The sequence below is a fragment of the Elephantulus edwardii genome, unplaced genomic scaffold (genome assembly GCF_000299155.1).
Source record: "Elephantulus edwardii isolate Elephantulus edwardi_28Jun2011 unplaced genomic scaffold, EleEdw1.0 scaffold00005, whole genome shotgun sequence".
In the NCBI taxonomy this organism is placed as follows: Eukaryota; Metazoa; Chordata; class Mammalia; order Macroscelidea; family Macroscelididae; genus Elephantulus; species Elephantulus edwardii.
The window spans coordinates 22,348,024-22,368,599 of NW_006399755.1; the positions used below are offsets into that span (position 1 = coordinate 22,348,024).

Sequence of the window (20,576 nt, forward strand, 5' to 3'; positions counted from 1 at the left end):
AATTCCAATATATTCTTAAGAATTATTTAGGGGAGCTCTGGTGGCCTAGTGGCAAGAAGCTGCAACTACAATCCCAGAGGTGCACGGTTCGAATCCACCAGATGCTCTGCCGGGGAAGGAGGAGATTGCCCCTCCTGTACCAGTCAGATCTGATTTGACGGTACACGCTCACAAAAATAATAAAATAAAATTTTAATTAAAAAAAAATAAATAAAGAAAGGATATAGCCAGGTTCTTCAGGTCTAATGCTGTATCCTTCTTCATCCAGCTCAGGTGAATTCTGTAAAATACAAATGCACATTGAGTTATTACTATACCAAAAACAATCAGAGAATTATTCACTACACTTATTGACATGTCAACTTAGATACAAGCATGTTTCCTTTTTAAGGAGACTGGGATTTTAATGTTTAAATGTAAATGTTGAGGGGTGTAAGTGTAGGTATTTATTCAAGGAGGTTTGAGGAGTCATTGTATTAGTAAAATAGCTAGGAATCAGGCTAATATGACAAGAGAAGGAAATAATAGGCATCCAAATTGGCAAAGAGGTGATAAAACTGTACTATATGCAGATATGATAGTATACACAGAAAACTTCAAGGAATCAATAAAAAAAACCTTTTAGGCCTAATAGGCCAATTTAGTAAAGTGGCTGGATACAAGATCAATATATTTAAAAAACAAAAACAGTGGAATTCCTTTACAAAGGAGACACAGAAAAGGAAACCAAGAAAGCAATACCATTTATAATAGTGAAACACAATTTGAGGTACTTGGGAGTAACCTAACTGGAGACACAAAAGACCTGTACAAAGACATCTACAAAACCTTTCTGTGAAACACAATTAAAGACCCCCAAAATTGAAAAATCTTCCATGTTCATAGATAGAAGACTCAACATAGTGAAAATTACAATCTTACCAAAAGCAATCTACATGTTTAATGCAATACCAATAGAGAAACCACATTTCTTTTTTTCACAGAGACAGAAAGGGCAATTGGCAAGTTTATAAATAAAGCACTTCTGAAAAACAGTGAAGTGGGAGGCATAGCAATCCCTGACCTAAAAATCTACTGCACAGCTATAGTAACCAAAACAGCATGGTACTGGTACAAGGACAGATACATAGTCCAATGGAACAGAACTGAGAAATTAACCCAACTATTTATAGTCAGCTGGTGTTTGACAAGGAAGCAAAGCCTATCAAATGAGAAATGACAACTTCTTCAACAAATGCTCCTGGCAAAATTAGACGTCCACCGGCAGAAAGCTGAAGCAGTATCCACATCTCTCCCCACATATAAAAATAAAGTCAAGGTGGATCAGAGACCCAAGAGTAAAGCACCAAATCACAAAGATCATAAGAGACAAAATGGGACCAAAATAGAAAGCTTGAACATGGTATAAAGAGGATGGCAAAACAGAGAAAAATACACAACCAGGAGAGGATAATATTGATGAATGGGACCTCCTAAAGTTTAAATTCCTGTGTGTATAAAAAAAGAATTTTCTAATAGGATGAAAAGAAAACCTACTGATGGGAAAAAACAATTGGAAATGCCATCTCAGCCAAGGGTTTCATAAAGAAAATCTATAGAATCATACAGGTCCTCCAGAAGAAAAAAGACTGATAACCCAATTAAAAAGTGGGCAAAAGACATGGAAAGACCTTTCACAGAGGAAGATATGTGGCTGGCTAAAAGACACATAAAGAAATTCTCAAAAATGCAGGGAATAAGAGAGATGCAAGTCAAAATGACAATGAGGTCCCATCTCAACCCAGTGGCAGTAACAAAGTTTAATAGAACAGCAAACAACAAACATTGGAGAAGTGGGAACTCTCATACACTTTTGGTGAGACTGTAAAGTGGTACAACCAGTTTGGCATTGCCTGAAAAAAAACTGAACACAGAAACTCTATATGACGCAGCTATTCCACTGCTAGGAATATACCCTAAGAAAAACAGACGTGATACACAAATGAAGATTTGGACATTAATGTTCATAGCAGTGTTATTCACAATAAAAAGAGAATGGAAACAGCTGAAATGTTCACCAACTAATGAATGGATTGACGAATTGTGGTACATTCACACTATGGAATACTATGCAGCATGAAGAAGCAATAATATTGAAAAATACTATGTAACATGGGAGAGTTTGGAGGGCATTATGCTAGGTGAACTAACTCAGTCTCATAAGGACAAATACTATATGAGACCATTATTGTGAAAATGGAAGGATAACTAGTAAGTTGCTTATAAAAATCTAAAGAGGGAAGAGGAAGGAGGAAGGGGCCTGCAAGTAGAGGGAGGGAGAAATCTTGAGAGCATTAAATTATGTGAGCAGAGGGAGAGGTTGAAGAAATTAGGAAATATCTAGTGGGCACCTGAAAAAGTGGGCTAATGATGAGTATGGATGAATGGTGATTAATTTTATAAAATATATTATATGGAAATGATACTATGAAACATAATGTGAATAGGTGAATGTATGAACACAATGATATAATTTATATTATAAATGATATAATGATATATATTATATATATTAGAAGCAACAAAAGGAGCAATATATGATATATATTATTATATAAAAATGATAGAATTTATTTTATAATTTATTTAATTAAACACAATGTATATGAGTTTTATATGGAAATAAATAGAAAATAAAAAGAATATTTTAAAAGTTGAATAGCAGATTTCAAAAGGCAGTTCAATAAAACAAAGTAAAGTATTATAATGGAACGTGCAGATGGCTGGAATTGTAGAATAAAAAAGCAAGAACTTAAAAAAGTAGCTAGAAATCAAAACAATGAAATAATTCCCAAAATAACTTATTCTTTATAAGTTAAAGATTGCACTAAGAAAGATAGAGGATACAAAAGTTCAAATTTCCTCAGGGAAAGAGAAATATATTTAGCAAAAGTGAAAATATTAAAACACTAAATACAAAGTATAGACTAGGATTTTTGAAGGAAATAACAATTGGTGAGATTTGCAGGGTCAAGAAAGTCTGTATGGAGCTTTCAGAATAGATAGCAGAAGGTAGGCTAGAGTCTCTTCTCAGTGGACAGAGGAGCAACACTGAGACAAAGAGGTAAGAATGGACACCACATGAATCAAGGAAGTGAAAGAGACAAGAAGGATTACATGTTTGTAAAGAATTAATGTTAGAAATAGTATTTGGGATAATGTGGGAAATAACACTAGAGAGACTGGGTTTGGCAAGGCCACGGAAGGACAATATGTTTGAGGAAGATTTTACATTTGATAAAGTTACAGCATTTTCTCAGTTAGGATATGATCTGTAGAAAGACTAGTTTTAAGGTGTTCTGGAAATATGTTTCAGGGTAGATTGTGGGCAAAAGAGTAAAAAATTAATTAAAATTCTTGCATCAATCCTGGTAGGCAAGATCCTCAACTAGGTGGATTGACATGGTGTGAGGATGGTGAAGGGTAGAAGAAGGTTCAGATCTTTTGTTCATAGAATGCCATGAGTCATACTCGACTTGACAGCCCCTAACAATAACAACAGCATACCAAAAACATATATCATTTGTTTGCTATTTGTTTGCTAGGGGGATGGAATGAATCAAAGATATCAAGAAAGACTGTTAGTTCTTGGTAGCAGGTCAGTCATAAGAGAAAAAGGAGAGGGAAGATTCAATAAGACACTTAAATCCTAGGAAGCTGCTGGTACTAAGGCTAGGAGAGGTGTAACAACAGATAATAAGCATTTTTTTTAAAAGAAAAAAATAGTCTGAATTATAAAAGACAGTTTGCATTACTAGGCTTAATAGGATGATATATAAATTCATTTCTGTGTAGGAGAGGAAGACCCTCGATGAGAGGGATTGATTCTGTCACTAGGGAAATGGGGATAAATAGGTCAGAGAAAATAAGGTTGGCAAGAGATAGATCAGGGTTTAGGACTGTTGTACACAGGGTTGCTATGAGTTGCAAGCAACTCGATGGCACATAACAACAACAACAATATCAAGAAAACAAAGATTCTTGCCACTGGGCCAATTGGCAGCATTTTGATGGATGGTGGAGAGATTGTGACTGTAAAAGCTTTAGTTTGCTTGGCTCCACAAGCAACACTTTCAGCACCAGGAGCCAGGAAATAGAAACATATTGCATTGGGAAAGTTTGCTGTCAGAGACCTCTCCAAAGTATTGAAAAACAATGATGTCAGTCTGGAGACTAAGGTATGCCTAAAATAGGCCATGGTCTTTGCCATCACTTGCTATGCATCAGAGATCTGGACAACTATTAGGGATGATAGAAGGAGAAGCAATGCCTTTGAGCTGTGGTGCTGGAGAAGAGTATTGACTATATCATGGACTGCTTAGAGAATGAACAGGTTTGTACTGGAGAGGCTGAAACCAAGCTGCTCCTTGGAGGCAATGATTCTTAAGTTTCATTTGACATACTTTGGATATGTTGCAAGGAAGGACTAGTCCTTGGGGAGGGACATCATGCTTGGGAGGGTGGAGAGGACAGTGCAGGAGAGGAAGACCCTTGATGAGATGGATTGATTCAGTGATTAGGGTAATGGGGGTAGGTGTGTCAGAGATAGTAAGATTGGCACAGAATAGTGCAGGATTTAGAGCTGTTGTACACAGGGTCACTATGAGCCACAGGCGACTTGACGGCGCATAGCAACAACAATTGGGTAATGGGTAGGCACAGTAACTGGGCTAATGGGTATGTCAAAGACAGTGAGACTGGCTCAGAATAGGGTAGGGTTCAGAGCTATTGTACATAGGGTCTCTATGAGTTGCAGGTGAGATGACGGCATGTAACAATATTAATTTAATAAAGTAAGTCTTGTGAACAGCATTTTCTTTCCTTGAACCCTCAAGCCAACTCAATGCCATTCATCTGATTACAGTTGACAGCAAACCTGAAGATAGAGAAATTTTCATGGGGTTTCCAAGACTAAATCTTCACTAAAGAAGATTATTCCTTCTTTTCCACATAGGATGGCAGATGGGTTCAAAGTGCCAACCTTTTGACAGTAGTTGAATATTTTAACCATTGTGTACTAGGGCTCTTTCATAAACTTAACCATTTTTGTAAGTGGCTTCCAGATCACAGCAGGTCTTCATTGGGTTTCCAAGCCTGTCTTTTTTTTTCTTTTTACACATGTTAATGTTTAATTTGAAGATCATGAAAATAAGTATATAAGAGCCAAAGTATGACCTTGAAATTAGAGGCCATTTCAAGAATAAATCTTACACACTGAATACTAGCATGGCTTTTACTTTCTAACTCACTTCTTTTTTTGTTTTTTTCTAACTTACTTCTTTTTTTTTTGAACACATATTGCTTAATTTATTATAATTTTTGTTCATTTGATCTGTAGATTTTATTTTTTATTTTTTTTTACAGAGGTTTTGGATTTCCATTCATTCATTGCCACAATTTTCTCCCTGCCCACCCCTCCCCACCAGCTCGCTTCCCCCTCCGAAGAGAGAAAAAAAATAAAAAAAATTACTACTTCATTAGTATACAATTCCCACGTCCCTTCCCCCCATCCCCCACCCCGAGTACACTTCTCTATGCAGCCTTAATTCTGGATTCCTGTGCTAACCATAATACTCAATCATATATCACTTCTAATCTGTTCTTTCCCTCATCTGTTTCAATACAATATACATAATTTATCCAGTTTTTTCTGTCATACCCCCACCCTGATGTCAGACCCATTCTACAACAGTGGCACCATGCAGTATTTGTCCCTTTGTGACTGAGATATTTCACTCAGCATAATGTCCTCCAGGGTCACCCACTTTGAATAATATTGCATGAGTTCCTTGTTTTTCAATGCTGTGCAGTATTCCATTGTGTGGATATACCACAGCTTCTCTATCCATTCGTTTGTTGATGGGCCCTTAGGCTGCTTCCAACTCTTTGCTATTGTAAACAAAGCTGCAAGAAACATGGGTGTGCATATATCTGCTTAGATGGCAGACATGGTCTCTCTGGGGTATATTCCCAGTAATGGGATTGCTGGGTCAAATGGTATCTCTATTTGCAATTTTTTGAGAAAGCGCCACACCACGCCCCACAATGGTTGCACCATCTTACATTCCCACCAACAGTGAATAAGAGTTCCAGTTTCTCCACATCCTCGCCAGCATTTGTTGCTTGCTGTTCTGTTATGTTTTGCTATTCTTACTGGGGTGAGATGATATCTCATAGTTGTTTCAAGCCTGTAAGTTTTTATAAAAGGAGACAGTTCATCTTTTTCCCATAGCAGATGATGGAAGTTGGAACTACTGATCTTCTGGTTAGCTGCACAACACAGAAGTACTATCCCACCAGAGCTCCTTTTATAACAACTTGGGTAGTAAGAATTATCACGTTTACCAAGGAGAAATGAGAAAATGGTTTTTAAGAAAACACACCAAACAAATGATGGACCAGGACCTTGACTTCAGGTGTTGTGAGGCTACCCCCTGTGCTAGAAAGAAAAAAGATGACAGCTCCAGGGTAGCTCTTCTGAACAGGGTAATAGGTCAGGAAGTGAGAAAGAATAAAGCTGGACGAATAGATTTGGAAATGATTAGAACAATAAAGATGACATAGTTATTTAGAGAGAGCAAGGTTTGAGTTCTGTGGGAAAAGACACCATTTTTCAGCCCTGCATTTTAGTCTTTTTGTTCTTTGTACTCAAAATAATTCCCTTTAAATGTAAGTGTATTGAGGTCACTTCCCTGCTAAACACCTGTCTGGGCTTCTCACTACAGTTAGAATCAAAGCCCAGGGCCCTGGAGGCCCAATGTGGTCTAGCTTTTGCCCCTGTTATTTGCTTCCCTAATTGCCTCTCATCCAACAGCCTTCTCATCACTAACATTTATGATTTTGCACACTGCAATCGTATTTCCATTTCAGCAGCTTCATATCATAAAAGCCATTCTCTCTGTCTGGAATTCTCTTCTGTTAAAGTTTAGGTCTTTGCTTGCATTTTACGTTGTCAGAAGTCTTCCCTTACCTGTCACAATTATAGTTATAGAAAGTATTAAAAATTAAAACCTTCTTACTACTGCTTCACTTATCCACTTCCTGTCCAGTCGGAAATGACTCATAACTGACCCCCAGTGAGCTTTTGGAGGCTGTAAATTCCAAATGAAGATACTTTTGGTCTTTCTCCTGAGGAGGTGCTCAAGGATTTGAACAGCCAGGGAGGCCCTGACTTTGGATTAACAGTGCAGCTCCCTATAGACTATGTCACAAGAGTCCCTTACTAGTGATTAAAGAAATTAATGTTTAATGCATAAATACAACAGCAAGTCTTGTGTAATCTGACTAGCTTTTAGTACTAAACAAATTTGAAGGCAGTTATTTGTCTTTGAAGGAGTCTTGGTTGTTCAATGGTTAAGCACTTGGATATTAACTAAAGGTTGGTGGATTGAAGCCACCCAGTAGGTCCTTGACAGAAAGACTCCCATAAAGATTATAGTTTAAGCAATCGGATGGGCAGTTCAACTCTATCACATGGGGTGGCTGTGAGTAAAAATGGATTCAATGGCTCACAATATCAACAGACTTCATTTAAATCTGTAGGTGGCACAAAAATTTAGGCTCCACTGAAGGTTGGTGGTTCAAACCCCTCTCTAAATATCATGGAAGAAAGTCCTGATAATCTCCTTCTATCAAAACTTCAGTCAAGTAAACCCATGAAGTATTTCTGTAAAACATGGGGTCACCATGAGTTGGAATTGACTCAAAAGCAACTGGTTTTATGCTTCATTTTAATCAAGACTGAATGCTAGGTGAGAGTTTGTGTTTTGATAAATAATTTGGTATTTCAATTATCATACTTACTTTTTACTTAGAGTATTTGATTTTTTTTGTGTGTTATGGAATGCTACAAAATGCATCACTCATGGTGACCCTATGAACAACCGATCTAAACACTGTCCTATCCTGAGCCATCCTCACAATCTCCAACACACTCAGACTCATTTCCACCTTCATGGTGTATAAATAGCATTTGTATTTATATACTTATAAATAGAAGAATTTCTCAATTTGTTTTTAAGTTGTGACATACATAATAAAGCAAAAGAAATCAGATACTCACGTATCTTTCCCAGTCAATCTCTGCATAAAATCCATTTGGTGCCCCATTGCTTTTCTTCTGTAATAAATTTTAAAATAAATTTAGGAGGCAATCATTTACATGGAAAAAATAAGCTCTTAATTTTTCTCTGTATTTAGCAAGAACTCTCAGAATGCAGCACTGAGAAGGCAAATCGCAGGAGCCTATTGTGGGGCTACACTGGTGCAACTGAATGGTAGAGTCAGCAACCAGGATGCTGCACAAGAGACTTTACACAATTATTTCCCAAAAGCTTGGAGGACCCCTGAAGATAGGGATATTAAGAACTAGCTGCTGAAATGTCATTCAATCACTGAAGAATTTGCTGCACCTACATTAAAATTGAATGCTCTATTCTTCAGGTGAGATGATCAGATATATATCTACTAAAAATAGAAACCTTTGACTTATATGCAGCTTTTCTAGTTCATTGGTTTTAATATATTCAAAGATAAGTTATCCATGTTTCTCACTAATCTTCTTGCAGCTTTTCTGACATTAATTCAACTTTTTCTCAATTACTTCTTTAATAGAATTTACAAGAAATGAGCTCCAAATTACTCGTTAGCTTTTAGTTATTAAAATAGTGTTGATATTCTTTTAAAATGGCTTTCTTATCAAGCTATTAAAGTCAGATTTAGTGGCTAATTGTGGATTTCAATCCATGTGTCCTATGCCTCCTTGAGTATACATTATTCTAAGTTGTAAAGGTATTAGCATTATTCTTTATGGATTATTATAAATTCCATTTTGGTCTCCAGGACAACCTTGAAGTATAACTTGAACAAGGATTTGGAATAATTTAAATAGTAATGACTAAAATTCTTTACTTTTTGTGAGTAAAGGGCAAAAACATAAATCAGGCTGATAACAGAGAGTCCACCCAACATCCTTCCTATATTGGCACATACAGCAAAGGGGTGACACCAAACACTACGTACTTGGAGCAACTCATACCAAAGGAAATGAATGCATGAGGTTTTGGGACAAGACTTCCAATTTTACAATGACAAGTCACGGCCAATTGAACTATAATAAGAATGGCTAACACACAATATGACAAATAGATAGGAGATACAACTTTTCATTTATGCATATATGATCACTATCTAGCCAAACTGAAGGAAGCCAGAACATCACCATCATTGATTAAAATTTAATGAAGTTTGATGGGACATTCTATGAGCTGGCAGCGGTTTAAGGAAGGTAAAATAGCACACAAGGGATAGATAATGGATCTGTGCATTCTCTTCCTTTATACTCCACTGCAATGTTGTTGTTGTGTACCATTGAGTCAGAACTGACACACAGCTGATCCTCCAGAGGGCTTTGACAGGCAGTAAATCTCATGAGAGATTACTCTTCCTCTTCTGTGAAGCAGCTTGCAGATTTGAACAGCACACCTTTAGGTTGCCAGTGCCACTCCTCACTACTGTGAATTGATAAATTCAAGAAATCTGCCATGTGGTCACAGCACAGCACCTAGAAACTGAGGGTTCATGCCTTTCTCATTCTTTGTCTTACTCCAAAGACATACGTTCAGACTGTACTCATCTCACCAAATTGCCTACATTGAACAATGCTTCAAGATTATCCTTTTTACTTTGAATGAAGGTTATTTTTAAAACCAGTCATATTGGTCCTGTATCTGCACACTCTGTGTAGCTAAGTTCATAAAATAGTTCAGATCTGTTCTTGCTAGGATCACTATGAGCTATAGTCAATGGCACCAAACACTAACAATAACAAAAAGAAAAACAAACACGTACACAAAACAAACTTCTCTTCCTTGCTGAGTGGGCAAGGAATGCCTCCTATTTTGGTTATATATATAATTATTTTTGGTTATATATATATTATTGTTTCATTCTTTGTTAATCTATAGGTATCATAGGGCCTCCTTGAAAAGTGCCACAAATCACTCTTCTAAAGCATAAATAACAAACTGACTCAATAGAGAAGGTAAGTTATTAATTTATAATAGCAGGAAATCAAGCTGGTTCCAAAGAAATGAGCTTAAGAATTTTGTAATCAGTTGCTACTGTTATTACTATGTCTAATAACCTCTTAAAGAACTTATCAATAAAGAGATTTTTTTGAGAGCTACCAAAATTTTAATAACATTAGAGAAATGGTGCGATACAAAATGTTCTACGTTATATCATTTGCTTCCAGGGTAATCTCATTTTCTTAACCAAAGCTTTTCAAAAGGAAGGAAATTTATTGTAACAAATTTACACACATACACACACAAATATACACACAACATTAGGAATAAAAACAATTATGCATTTTCTAGATCTAGGTTAAGCAAAAATTTTTCTAGTCCCCATGGAAACCATAGGATGAGCGAAATAAAGTGAAAGCAAAATCTAAAATATTTTTTCTTCAAAAATATGAACATTTAAAAAATACTAAGCACAAACAACAAATTACAACAGTACATATTTTTTTGGCAGATGGACAACATACACTCTTTGTTTTACTAGCAGAATCAACTATTTACATCATTCATTGCCAGTGAATTCTAAAAAAATAAATCTAGAGAAAATTATAAAAACTAGGCTAGAGCCTGCCTATCATACTTTAGCTATCAACACAAACCCCAAAATAAAATAAAACAAAAAGCAGAAAACAATTTTTATAGTTTAACCACTTAAAGTATAGCTTATGGAAGTGATAAAAGAAATGGCTTTATTAATGTTCAAATCAAAGACACTGAAGAGGCAACCTCAATCCAAGTAGGGTAGTAGTATCACTAGTAAAGTAAGCTAAACAGTGAAGCATTTATTGACTATTAAAAACAAAGAATGATTTTTCTCTTGGAGTTATGTTTCTACATATTTTTATTTTTCTCTGTTTTTCTAAAATGTTGACAATTGGCATGAATATGTGACTATCCTTTAAAGAATATATAGATTTACAGAATTATTTATATTGTTTTAGTAGGTACTTTACTTTTGTTAGGCTTATTATCTGACTTCAAATAAGATGATAGGCTAAATAATCACTATAAAAACCACTATTTTCAATTATAGTTCTATTGAACTTTGTCATTTATATTGTGAATGCTCCTTTTTCTTAAGGTGAACTTATGGTCATAGTAATCCTTGAGCAAGAGGAGACACATATTAGAGACATGGTGTGCTGCCTAAATATTTTTATCACAGAATTAAACTTGGCTCATTGTTTTAATAATTCAGTATAACAGTATATAGTCCAATGGAAATATCTGTGAAGATGAAAATAGTCTCCATGTTTTCTGTCCAGTATAATAGTCATTAACCACAAGTAGCTATTGGGCATTTGACATGTGGCAAATGTAACAGGGGAACAGAATTTTAATTCAATTTAAAGAGTCACATATGAATATTTGACTAGATGTTTGCATAGGCAAAGCTGGGATCAACATTCTTGACATGACATCATTTGGTCAAGCACAATAATTCCAATCGATCAAGGGTTGGTAGATCCCTGATGCTAATAAGATGGCATGTAACTTAACTGCTTTTTACTTTGCAGGGTGATGTTTGTATTACAATCAAAGCCAAATTTATAGACAGAAGATTCTCTTATGAATCACTGTCCTTTGTCTAGGACACACAGATCTTCTGTAGCTGATGTCTTTTTATTAAAGTACACTCAGATGTCAATTCCTCATCTTTTGATTGGTTTGATAATTGGCTCTAAGGATTCAATAGGTAATTTGAGAGTATATAGGAAAACCTTCTTACACGGTGTGAATAAGAATCATTTTTCTCCAAACTTCAAATTGGGATTTTACTCACTGTTTCTACAACCCCTTGGAAATTTTAAACTAAAATCTGTTTCCTTACCGAAACTTTTTTTCCTCCTTCACGCGCACACTCTGCTTTGCTATTGTAGGGTGGTTCATGTGGGCTGGGCTGCTGGAATTGATTGTTTTAATGTAGAAAAAAGTTGTTAAAGAATCTGTTTGTTCTTCAAGACACATAGAAAGAATCACATGGCGTCAGCAAACATATCATAGAAGAAACAATTTCTAGGCCAAATTGTTAGGGCCTACCAATCTTGGCAGGATTCCTTCAGCAGAGTGGACTTTGGGGCCCATAATGAGGCTCTATTCAGCAGGCCTGCTTGGTTAGGCCAGGGGAAGAGGGAAGAAGGAGGAAAATCTGTCCCAGGCATGAGGGGCCGTGTGAGTTTATTACTCTTCAGCCAGCACTTAATTTATAGGTAGAGAGCACACACTAGGACACACCAGAAGAGACTGAATAAAAAAGTTATTTTCCTAATCAAAGTGTGAAAACCTAACCTCACCATCATTCCTCACGGAACAAGACTTTCTGAGAGTCACCAACATAGTAGCTCTTTCTCTGTACCTTTTCCTATTCAACTGTATGTCCCTTTACACTCATGGCTGGGACCCCTAGGATTCCCAATCTTGGATAGACATCTTAACTGTTTAGGAATGTAAATAAACACAACAATTAGTATTTATCTGGGCCACAATGTGTTGATGCACACAGCTAAAATCTCAGCCATCATGACTTCCAGCTCTGCCAGCAATGGGTGCACCCAAGTCTGACAGTGTGCAGAGCAAGACAACTGTCATACATGTAGCCCAGCTAAGAAATTATCTATAGAGTCAACATCAAAAGCACTGTCTGCAGAGAAGGGCTCACTGCACTTTGAGAAACCAGAATGAAAGAGAACATCATGACATTAAGGCTATTGTCTAGACAGATTCTGCATTTAGTAAGTATTTTATAAATACTTGGTGCTTGTTATCATCGCTGGTCCCTCATTGAAATATTAGTCAAACCATACATTTCAACGCAACTCTACACATTCAAGGGAAAATGATTTGGAAGCTAAATCATTTACATCAAAGTGGCCTGGCTCCACAGACAAAGTTTTAAAGAAATCAATCTGAGTTTCATAGAAATTCAGGCTGACATCTTTAAGGATGGAATGCAAACAAAAGCTGGGACTCATATTGCACATACAGAAGTCTCAAAACTTAATGACAATAGCAAGTGGGGGGATGGAGGCAAGTTCTCAAGTAGTAAAGTTAGCAGTTGACAAAAAAGTTTTAATTATATACTAAACTGTACACTCTGTTTCTGAGAAAACACATTTATTCCTAATGTCACCTGCTTCAAAACAGGTCTGCGTTACATCCCAAGAAATCAGAGTGAAAGAATTCCTTTTTCTTATAATCATGACCTGTGATATTTACGGTATTGCCAATTAAATGGCAAGGAACAGAACTGCTAATGAATGACTTCACATGCCTTGAAATTGTCCAAGTTGAGGAGGATTCGGGAATTGGTACATGACTTCTTAACGTAGGATGAAGGCCAAGAATCAAGGTTGGGATCATTCCTGTACTAAACGCTAGTGGCTGCTTGCTATATGCCAGCTGTTGACCCAGACACTATGGCACATGTCCTATCCAGAGATTTAAACTGGTGGTTTCCAGAAGAGCAGAGAACAGGAAGCTTGAAATGGAGTCTTGGAGACAATGAGCTGGGTGGGGATAGGGTTCAAAGATGGAAAAAAAAGAACAAGACAAGGAAGCAAGGGGAAGGGAGAGAAGCAAGAAATAGCCATCAGCCTGGAAGCAGCGGAGATAGAAAGCGAAGACCAGCTAATAAAGCCTTGCAAAGGTCAGAATGGAGAAGACAAGATAATCTGGGGAGGAGACCGGAGACAGAAGCAAAGAGAAGACACAGAAGTGGAGAGTACCTGAGACAGAAAGGAGAGGGCTCTGAGCCAGAAGCAAGAGGTGAGCAGAAGATGAGTCTTCTGGGTCTTTTTTTTCCCCTGCTGAATAGAGCCTTGATTATAGTGTTACCCAATGTCTGATGAATTTCAGTCTATTCTCTTAACATTTCATGGTAAGAACTATATGAATGCAAAATGCACCCCAAAGCTAAGAACCTGAGTCAAGTGTGGGAGAAAAAACACCCTCTCTTGCTATTGCAGCAATTAGCATCCAATTTAGGTATAATATTATAAAGGGTGATGCTTCAAAAAATATTTTTAACCTCTGGATTAATTTTAGTTCCCACTCCAGCCCAATGAGCCTTACTTGAGCTTTTTTTTTTCTTTTTCTTTTCTTTTTTTTTTTTTCAGTGACAGCTGTGCTTTTGAACCTTCTGAATAGGCATCTGAATTGGAACTGAAGGAAGTCATTTTAGAACTTGGTGCAAACTCCCAGGAGCTTAGTTCAGATCAGTCTAAGTCCAGGCCACACAGACTTCTGGGAAAAAGCCTGAAATCTGGCAGCCAGCATGGAGTCAGAGCTGCTCTGAAACCTAAACCCAGCAGGCACATTTCCCTCCCTCAGGCTGGACATTCAGGCAGAAGTGGTTTCCAGGCCATTCCCTATTTTTGAATTTAATATAGAAAATGCATCTGCAAGCTCAAGTACTAAAGGGGAAAGGCTTCTTCTGAATTTATTGGATCTCAAATCCATTATGACTTTGTGGCCTCTGTGAGAGAAAAACATTCTCACATAATGAGCTTTTACATCATTAGGTGGAAAACGAAATCACAGTTGATGGCAGCAGCTCCTACATGAACTGTCTGATGTTTGACCAGGCACATTGATAATGGTTCGCTTCTCTACTCTGGGGCAGGATTTTAGGGGAATACAATAGAAACTTGATCAAGATCATTTTTATTTCCCATGCAATAGCTATAGAAGATTATAACAGCAATCTGTTTAAAAAGTCATTCAAATTATTTCTTCCTCTACAGAAAAAACCCCACAACCAAACCAAGCCTAAAACATTAAAAATTTAAAATAGTGGACTCTTAAAGAGTAAATCTACTAAAAATTATCCCTTTAAATACTTACAATTCCATCTCTGTCTGGTGAACCTCTGTAACAAAAAGAAATTAGAAGCCATTAGAGAAAAGAATACGATTTGATATGCAGACTGAAGTACAACAATAGGAATCATTAACCTTAACTCCATTAATGGCCATCCCACCCCAATTCTCAGGATAATGAAAATCCAATCAAAGCAAATTGGTTAAAAGTGATGTTTGTGTGTGGAATAAGTACAAGGGAAGGGGATGGCTGTCAAACTCTAAATTCCAAAAATCACAAGTTGCTCGTGCAATGCCTTGGTTGACTTTCCTAGGGAGAATTGAAGAGTGTGTCCCAGTTTAGCTGGCTCCATTGAAAACTCCTAGAAAGAACGTAAACTGGGTTATCCTCATCCTTCCCCTGGAAGGTGAACTTGAATTTCCTCTTCGAAGAGGAAACTCCTATAAATTTTTTTCAACTTCTTCTAAAGATCGGCACTTTTTTTTTAAGATTTCTGAAGTCAATGTTTCCTTTGATTATGTGAAAGCAGGAAGTGGAAGGCGACGCTGTGTTAAATGGCACACATGGCTGACTCAAGCTCAGGGAAGCTTTTTAAAGGGACACTTAGTCTGGGAACTCTCTAAACGGTATGCTGTTGTTGTTGTTAAGTGTGGTCGAGTCGCAGGCGACTCATAGTGACCCTATGAAGGAGAGTCCTCGATGCTTGGGTGCCTTTTTTCCTCTCTCCAGGTTCACAGGGTTCCTGGAGGCAAGCTATTACAGAAGTGGATGCCACTCCTGCTTCCACTAAACTGTATAAATGTATATAAATGATGTCAGTTATAGAACAGAGTTCAGGTCTTTTGTGCACAGATTATGCTGAGTCGAATTCAACTCGATGACACTTAACCACTGCTAAACGAGACTAGTGCTGTTATATCTGGAGGAACACTCTTCCACTGTGCACATCACTCTTTGTCAATGTGCTGTGTGATGTAACCTGGGTTTGTTGTGATGCTGACCCTTGTGCCATTGAGGTATCAAATCCCATAGTTTCCCTCTGTGGACAGTATTTGGTGGAGCGACCAGTTGTAAAACAGGTTTGGAAGCAGAAGTGGCATCCACTTCCTAAACCACATGGCTCTGGAAACTCTATGAACTAGGAGAATAGATGATAGTTATGGAGAGGCATTATTGAGTCACTATGAGTCGCTATGAGTCGACTCAATGGAAATCAACAACACAACAAAAGTCTGCAGGGAGTGGTCAGGAGTGAGGTCTATAGAACAGGATGAGTCTGAGTTTCTGGGCTTCATTACTGACTCACTTCAAAACCATTAACAAGTTACTTAGCCTGTCTAAACTTCTTTAAATAACTCAATGTACATAAAAAACTTAGCACAGGGTCTGGCACATAGTAAGCAAGCACTCAGCAATGTTAGCTTATTATAATCTTTGTTATTTTAGCAGGGTTTATCTTCATTAAGAGTACCTGCAAACACACTGAAATTTGTAGCAATTTAGGAGGAGTAGTATCCTTATTTTGGGGAAATGATCTGGATCAACAAAGGGAAGGTAGAAAAGGAAGAGGAACCACAAGTTAAATAATATGCACTTCCATCCATTTTACAAGGAGTTAGAAAAATGTTGTTCTGTTAACCGGGGACCTGAATTATGCTTAGGAAATGATCTGCATTGTTCGGAAGAAAATCTTAATAGTACTTGGGTAAATGATAAAATCCTTATGAATTTGGTTGGAATTGTTCTTCTGGAGATGGGACCAGTAAGTATGCTAGATAGAAAAGGAGTCGAGAGCAAGAGAGATAGATAGAAAGAAGCTGGTCCCAAGAAACGAACAGGCCTTTATTGAATGGTCTGAGAGGGACACCAAGTAACCAAGTGCATGTTGTTGTGGTTGTTGTTATGTGCCGCCGAGTCATTTGCGACTCATAGCGACCCTATGTACAACAGCCCTAAACCCTGCTCTATCCTGTGCCAATCACATTGCCTCTGACACACCCATCCCGATTACCCCAGTCACTGAATCGATCCACCTCATAGAGGGTCTTCCCCTCCTGCGCTGTCCCTCTACTCTACCCAGCATGGTGTCCCTCTCCAAAGACCTGTCTCTCCTTGCAACATGTCCAAAGTATGTCAGACGAAACCCCAGAATCCTCGCCTCCAAGAAGCAGCCTGGTTTAACCCTCTCTAGGATGAATCTGTTTGTTTTCTTGGCAGTGCATTGTACATTCAATACTCTTCTCCAGCACCACAGCTCAAAGGCGTCAATTCTCCTTCTGTCCTCCCTAGTCATTGTCCAGCTCTCTGATGCATAACAAGTGATTGAAAAGACCATGGCCTGTATCAGGCGCACCTTTGTCTCCAAAGAGACGCCATTGCTCTTGAGTACTTTAGAGAGGTCCCTAACAGCACTTCCCCATTGCAATACGTTTTTTGATTTCCTGGCTGCTGGTGCCAAGAGTGTTGACTGTGGAGCCGAGCAAAACTGAAGCTGTGAACAATCTCAATCTCTTCACCATCCATCCTGCACAGAAGGTCAAAATGGCCCAAGGGCAGTCAAGGAATTTCTTGGAATTTGGGGCTGTTAATTAACTTGGGTTTGGGCCTTCATGACCAGGCTCAGAGCCTTGTCAGGATCCATTGTCTGGTCTGGTCTTTAGATTTGGTCTTTCCTTTGGTTGCAGAGGTAACTCATGGTTGCTGTGATGCTAAACACTGTGACACTGATGTGTCAAATTCGATAATGGTTATGTATGTATGTATGGTGGACAGTGTTTGGTAGAGCTCCCAGGTTAAAAAAAGCTTGGAAACAGGAGTGGTAACTACTTCTGAAATAGCTTGTCTCTGGAAACTTTATGAATTTGGAGAAGCAATGAAAGTTATACAAGTGTTCAGGTCTTTTGTTCATAGGTTGTTGCACTTAACAACAGCAACTGGTTACCTTAGATATCATCAGGTTTTTTAAAAGATGATCAGGCCTGGGGGCAACTGCAGAAATTCTTGACATTTTTCCTCCCCAGTAAATCATTATTCTTTAATGAAGTTGGGGAAGATAAGAGTAACTGTATTTCCATGTATAGCATTTCTACCTACCTATTTATCTACTATTTCTGCTCATATGCCTATCTATCTGTCTTCCTGTCTTACCTGTCTAGCTATCTGTATATCCACCTACCTACCTATCTACCTTCAGTGAGGAACACAAAGATGGACTCCAATCATATCCCATTGACACAACTTGGACTCCAAGATACGATTCCCCTCCCCTGAAAACACTGCTTCCAAAGTAAAAAGTATCATTTACTTGGATAACAAAACTCTCAATAGGCTTGCATTCTGATGATAACCAATGATGAGACTAAGTTTCATTCCAGGTTAGTGATAGCAGCAGAGTCGATGACATGATGACACCCTCATATGGAAAGGTGGTGGGAGCTGGCATAAATCTTGGAGACCTTTTATTCTTCACTTTCCTCATGTAAAAATAGCAAGGATAGTAGCATTAACCCAATAAGACTGTTGAAGGATTAGTTAATAAAAGTAAAGATCCTAGAATTGAATCTATCATATGGTAAATACTCATACAGTGCTGTCTAAAATAGTAATTATTATGTAACCTGATCTAGGATTGGGTTGTTAGTTATTAAGTGCTGTTGAGTTGGGAATAAGCCTTAATAGCCCTATGAACAACAGATCTGAATCCTGTCTATCCTGTGCTATAGTCACACTTCCTGACACATTAGATCCCACTGTCGCAGTCACTGTGTCAATCCACCGGGCCAATGGTCTTCCACTCCTTTGCCGACCCTCTACCTTTCTGAGTATCATATCTTGTCCCTCTCTAAGGAATAGCCCCTCTTAGCATCATGTCCAAAATATGTGAGGCAAAGCCTTAGCATCTTTGCCTCCAAAGAACATTCTGGCTGAACTTCTCCAAACCATATTTGTTTGTTGTTGATTTTTTTTTGTCTTTCAGTCCATGGGATGTTCAGCATTCTTCTCCAACACCACAGATCAAAGATCAAAATTCTTCTTCTCAAAATTCTTCTTCTGTCATTCTTATTCATTGTCCAGCTCTCAGATATATATAGCAAGAGATTGGAAAGACTACGGCTCAATCACACAAACCTTAGTACTCAAACTGACTCCTCAATAATTTGGAGAGGTCCCTAATTGCATATTGTCCCAGTGCAATGTGTCTCCTGATTTCCTGACTGCTGGTATCAAGGGTGTTAATTGTGGTTCCAAATAAGATGAAGTTGTTGACAATTTCAATCTATTTTCCATCTATCATGATGTTGCTTATTGGTCTAGCAGCAGTAAGAATCATTGTTTTTTTAAATAGTGTTGTTATATCTGGAGGAACACTCTTCCACTTCGTACATCACTCTTGGTCAATGTGCTATATGAAGTAACCTAGGTTTTTTGTGATGCTGAATCTTATGCCATTGGGGTACCAAATGCCAGAATGGTGTCCAAATGTGGACAATGTTTGGTGGAGCTCCCAGTTGTAAAACAGGTTTGGAAGCAGGAGTGCCATTCACTTTCTAAACCACATGCCTCTGGAAACTCTATGAACTTGAGAAATGATGATAGTTATGGAAAGCATTAGGTCTTTTGTGTATACGGTTGTCATGCATTGTGCTCCACAGACCTCGAAGGCAAACAACATCAACACAAACAATGTAAGCTGTTGGTTGCTTAGATTTAATTAATAATCAAGTGTAAGTTGTTTGGTCTTTATTTCAATTAGCAATCAATTGTAGGCTGGAAGCATCTTGTTTAAACCAATTAGGACCTGGAATGGGGTGGGGCTTTGTGATTAACAGTTGGTTGGACCTGAGGGCCTGTGGCTCAGGGTATGGTATGAAGACTGATTCGCTATTAGAGTTACAAACCAAATTATCAGTTTGTTGTGTTTGAGGAGAACATTCTTCTAATTTGCCCAGCACTTGTCTGTCAGATGGCTGTACTGAGAGAACTTGGGATTGTTATAACACTGAAAACTGTGCCACTGGTGTGTCAAATGTCACATGGGTTACCCATGGTGCACAGGTTTTAGTAGAGCTCCCAGAATATGACTAACCAGGATTGGCCATGCATTTCTTTCTGAAAATCCTGTGAACAGTATAGAATTGCTGATAAGATCTGGTAGTGGGGAGATAATGGCAGCTGTAGACATTTGTGTATGTGTTCTAAATTCACTAAATAACTCTTTTGCATGAAGTTTTAGATTTTATTTTAGACTGTATTTCCCCCCTTTTTAACAGAATGCTGATTATATCGATTACATCTAATTTAAAGCTAATCATCTTTCAGGGCTGTTTTGCCTCTAGTTTTTCTATTTCAGGTACATCTTGTATCTACTACCTTTTCTCCCCATATCCATTTGCTACATTGCCATCGTACCCATCTACACTTTTCATTCTATCTGACAAAACACAGATTCTGAAATAGGGTACTGACTCCAAGTCTTACTTTCTGAGAAGCCTTCATTGAGTTACTTAATTGTCTTTGGCATTGATTTCTGATCCCTAAAGCTGAGATATTACTACTAATCTAACTGAGTTAGTGTCATAATTAAAAAGGATAGGCCTGCAAAGCACAGGCTTGTCACTTCACTTCTCTCCTGTC

The 20,576-nt window shown here is 37.8% G+C and overlaps 1 protein-coding gene across 5 annotated transcripts in view; it reads right to left on the reverse strand.

Moving 5' to 3' along the window:
- The window catches only part of SGIP1 (SH3-domain GRB2-like (endophilin) interacting protein 1), a 329,295-nt gene that overhangs the window by 146,605 nt on the left and 162,114 nt on the right, over positions 1 to 20,576 (reverse strand). For 2 of the 5 annotated variants that reach the window (XM_006879756.1, XM_006879755.1), the window contains 3 exons: positions 14,967 to 14,991; positions 8,102 to 8,158; positions 226 to 280 (listed from right to left, as the gene is read on the reverse strand). In XM_006879756.1, coding sequence (XP_006879818.1) covers positions 226 to 280; positions 8,102 to 8,158; positions 14,967 to 14,991 — 137 coding nt within the window. Of the gene's footprint in view, positions 1 to 225; positions 281 to 8,101; positions 8,159 to 11,955; positions 12,028 to 13,849; positions 13,931 to 14,966; positions 14,992 to 20,576 lie in introns of all 5 variants that reach the window. The other 3 variants (XM_006879754.1, XM_006879753.1, XM_006879757.1) reach the window with 3 other exon arrangements.